Source organism: Nematolebias whitei, chromosome 4, assembly GCF_014905685.2.
Source record: "Nematolebias whitei isolate Nwh7 chromosome 4, NemWhi1, whole genome shotgun sequence".
NCBI classification, from domain to species: domain Eukaryota; kingdom Metazoa; phylum Chordata; class Actinopteri; order Cyprinodontiformes; family Rivulidae; genus Nematolebias; species Nematolebias whitei.
The window spans coordinates 11,174,835-11,177,549 of NC_056501.1; the positions used below are offsets into that span (position 1 = coordinate 11,174,835).

Consider the following 2,715-nt stretch of genomic DNA (forward strand, 5'->3'; position numbering starts at 1 on the left):
ATAATAATAATAATAATAATAATAATAATAATAATAATAATAATAATGAAAGTTGTGAATTCTGCTGTTTCTCCTCTAAACTCTGTGACAAAACCAAACGCATTAAATAAAGAGCAGAGAATAAAAATCTGAACAACCAAACATTTAGTTGAAGGCAGATCTTTATTCCTTTTTTTTTTTCTAAATATGTCGGTGAGTTTTAATTTCACACCATTTGGAGCACACTCCACTGTTATAAAAAATTTAATAAAATAAAAAAAACAACAAACTTGGTGCAGATTCCCGAGCTTTACCTGTGGTATATAAAAAGAGACAAAGGTTGGACCTGAGTGAGCACGTGCTGAAGGTTCAGATCTTATCACGCAGAAATCCATCCATCCATTCGATTGAAGTTTTTTTTTTTTAATCTGCAAAAACACAAACTGCTTTACCTTTCTGGATGAAGTGTCGACTGCAACCCGCGTGTCAGTTTCAGCTCCAAAAATAAAATAAAATAAATAAATAAAAAGCTCCATCAAAACTATTCAGAACAGCCCCCCCACCCCCCCACCCCCCACCCCCCTTGTCAAAAGCAGCGTGACGTTGTTTACAGTGTCCAATCAGAGGAAGCCTTTCCTCCGTTCTGGGCCAATAGGAGTGGCTAAGGAGTGCGCGTGAGTCACAGGTGAGGGTGTCGGGTTAGAAAAAGAAGTGGGTGAAGCGGGCAGGGGAGCGCACAGAGCCCGGGCTGGTGCAGAGCTGTGCAGCGGAGCAGCTGCCTCTTCGGATGCAGCAGGAAGTTTTTCTCCCGCGCGCACGCGAGCAGAAACCCGCGCTGCAGGAGGAAAAGTCACGCGCCAGCAGCTCTCGGCGAAGGGACAAGTCCAGAATGTGGATGAACTGACATCATTTCCTCCAAGACCCGAGCTGACCACTCCACTTGAACAACCGAGGGCGCGTTTGAAAGGAGGGGGGGAAAATGGCCGTTCGAGGCAACTCGCTGATGCCTTTCTCCATCCAGGCCATCTTGAACAAGAAGGACGAGACCCGACACTTGCCAGATGTGGACATGTGCTTCTCCAAGACGGCGTGCTGGAAAATATTCGGGGGGATGAACGCAGGATCGGGGGGGAACAATAATAATAATATTAACACTGAGGAGGAGGAGGAGGAAGATGAGGGGGAGCCTTGTGAGCAGAAAAGCTACGACTCGGACTCGGGGCTCAGCGACGACACGGACAGGAAGACTCTGGCCGTGCGCAGCGAGGAGCAGGACGGAGAGCCGGGCTCGGATGTCCCGGAGGAGAGCCTGCAGGAGGAGACGGACCACGAGTCTGCAGCTGCGGAAACCGCGAAGAGCGACACCGAACCCAGCAATGGCACGGGTAGGAAAGTTAGGCTCCAATCGCTGTAAAAACACGCAGTTTGAAGTCAAAGTGCACGTTCACTGTTCAATACAGAGATTTTATAAAGTTATGAAGAAGCACATTGTGTAATCCAGGCCTAAAGTGAGAGAAAACAATGAAAAAACAACTTCTCCATAGCTTTTACGCACGAATCGTCCTTTTACGCACGACTTTCAACAGAGACCCTTGGCCTTTTTAAGCCCCATTCGACACTTCTTCTGTTCTCTGCTTTAGCAACATTACACATGTAATGTTCATAAGAGTAAACATTTATTTTTACATTTATTATACTGCAAACTTCCATAAACAAGGACCTGAAGATTGTTTTGTAAACATTTTGGCACAAATGCTTTGCTGAAGACCTGTTGAAGTGTATTTGTTGTTTTCTTGACCAAGTTTCTTTTGAAAAACTGATTTTTAATCTCAATTAGATTTTCTTTACCTGTATAAACAAATAATGAATTATTAAATATTTTTTTATTTTGCCCTTCAAAATAAGCGAATTCAAATGAAGTTCCTGAAATTAACAATTAAAAGTAAACAAAAACAAAAAACAAAAAATGTATACTCTTTTAGATTAGGGAGTAGTTTTGTGCTCTTACCTGTGCGTCCTAAATGCAAATCAGTGAAATCACATGCACGCTCCTCCCGTGTGTCTCCGCAGACAACCTGGACGGGAAGAGTCTGGATCAGCCCAAACAGCGCAAAAAGCGCTCCAGAGCCGCTTTCTCCCACGCGCAGGTCTTCGAGCTGGAGCGCCGCTTCAACCACCAGCGGTACCTGTCCGGACCCGAGCGCGCGGACCTGGCGGCCTCCCTGAAGCTCACAGAGACTCAGGTCAAGATCTGGTTCCAGAACCGTCGCTACAAGACGAAACGCAGGCAGATGGCTGCCGACCTGATGGCGTCCACCCCGGCGGCCAAGAAGGTGGCGGTAAAGGTTCTGGTCCGGGACGACCAGAGACAGTACAGCCCGGGAGAGATCCTGCGGCCCCCGCTGCTCTCCTTGCAGCCCTCCTACTATTACCCCTATGCTTACTGCCTCCCCGCATGGACACTGTGTGCGGGGAATCAGTGAGAAGCCATCGACTGTATTTATTCATTTTTATGATTTCTGCTCCCGGGATCCAAACTAACTTTATGTTTTTCTGACACGAAGAGGGGGCCTGAGGGGGCTGTTAATCAGCTCAGCGCCTCTGAACAGCTTCAGGGGGTTCACAAACCTTTTCATGGGTTCTTCACACTTTCAGACACTTGTTTCAGAACGAGTCTGTTTTGAAGGATCCCAGTAAGAAAAGAAAAAGTACATGTTTGCTCTTAGGCGCAGAAAC

General features: G+C 46.5%; 1 protein-coding gene across 1 annotated transcript; it reads left to right on the forward strand.

The window, feature by feature from the left end:
* Positions 1–931: 931 nt before the first annotated feature.
* Positions 932–2,462, forward strand: nkx3-2 (NK3 homeobox 2). The gene is made up of 2 exons (XM_037675687.1): positions 932–1,364; positions 2,050–2,462. Exons 1-2 carry the CDS (start codon positions 959–961, stop codon positions 2,460–2,462), a joined length of 819 nt encoding a protein of 272 aa, XP_037531615.1. The 5' UTR covers positions 932–958.
* Positions 2,463–2,715: the final 253 nt, after the last annotated feature.

Coding starts and splice junctions, on each gene's coding strand:
- nkx3-2 (XM_037675687.1), top strand. CDS start 959: ATGGCCGTTCGAGGCAACTCGCTGATGCCTTTCTCCATCCAGGCCATC. Junction 1,365..2,049: donor CGAACCCAGCAATGGCACGG/GTAGGAAAGTTA, acceptor GTGTCTCCGCAG/ACAACCTGGACGGGAAGAGT.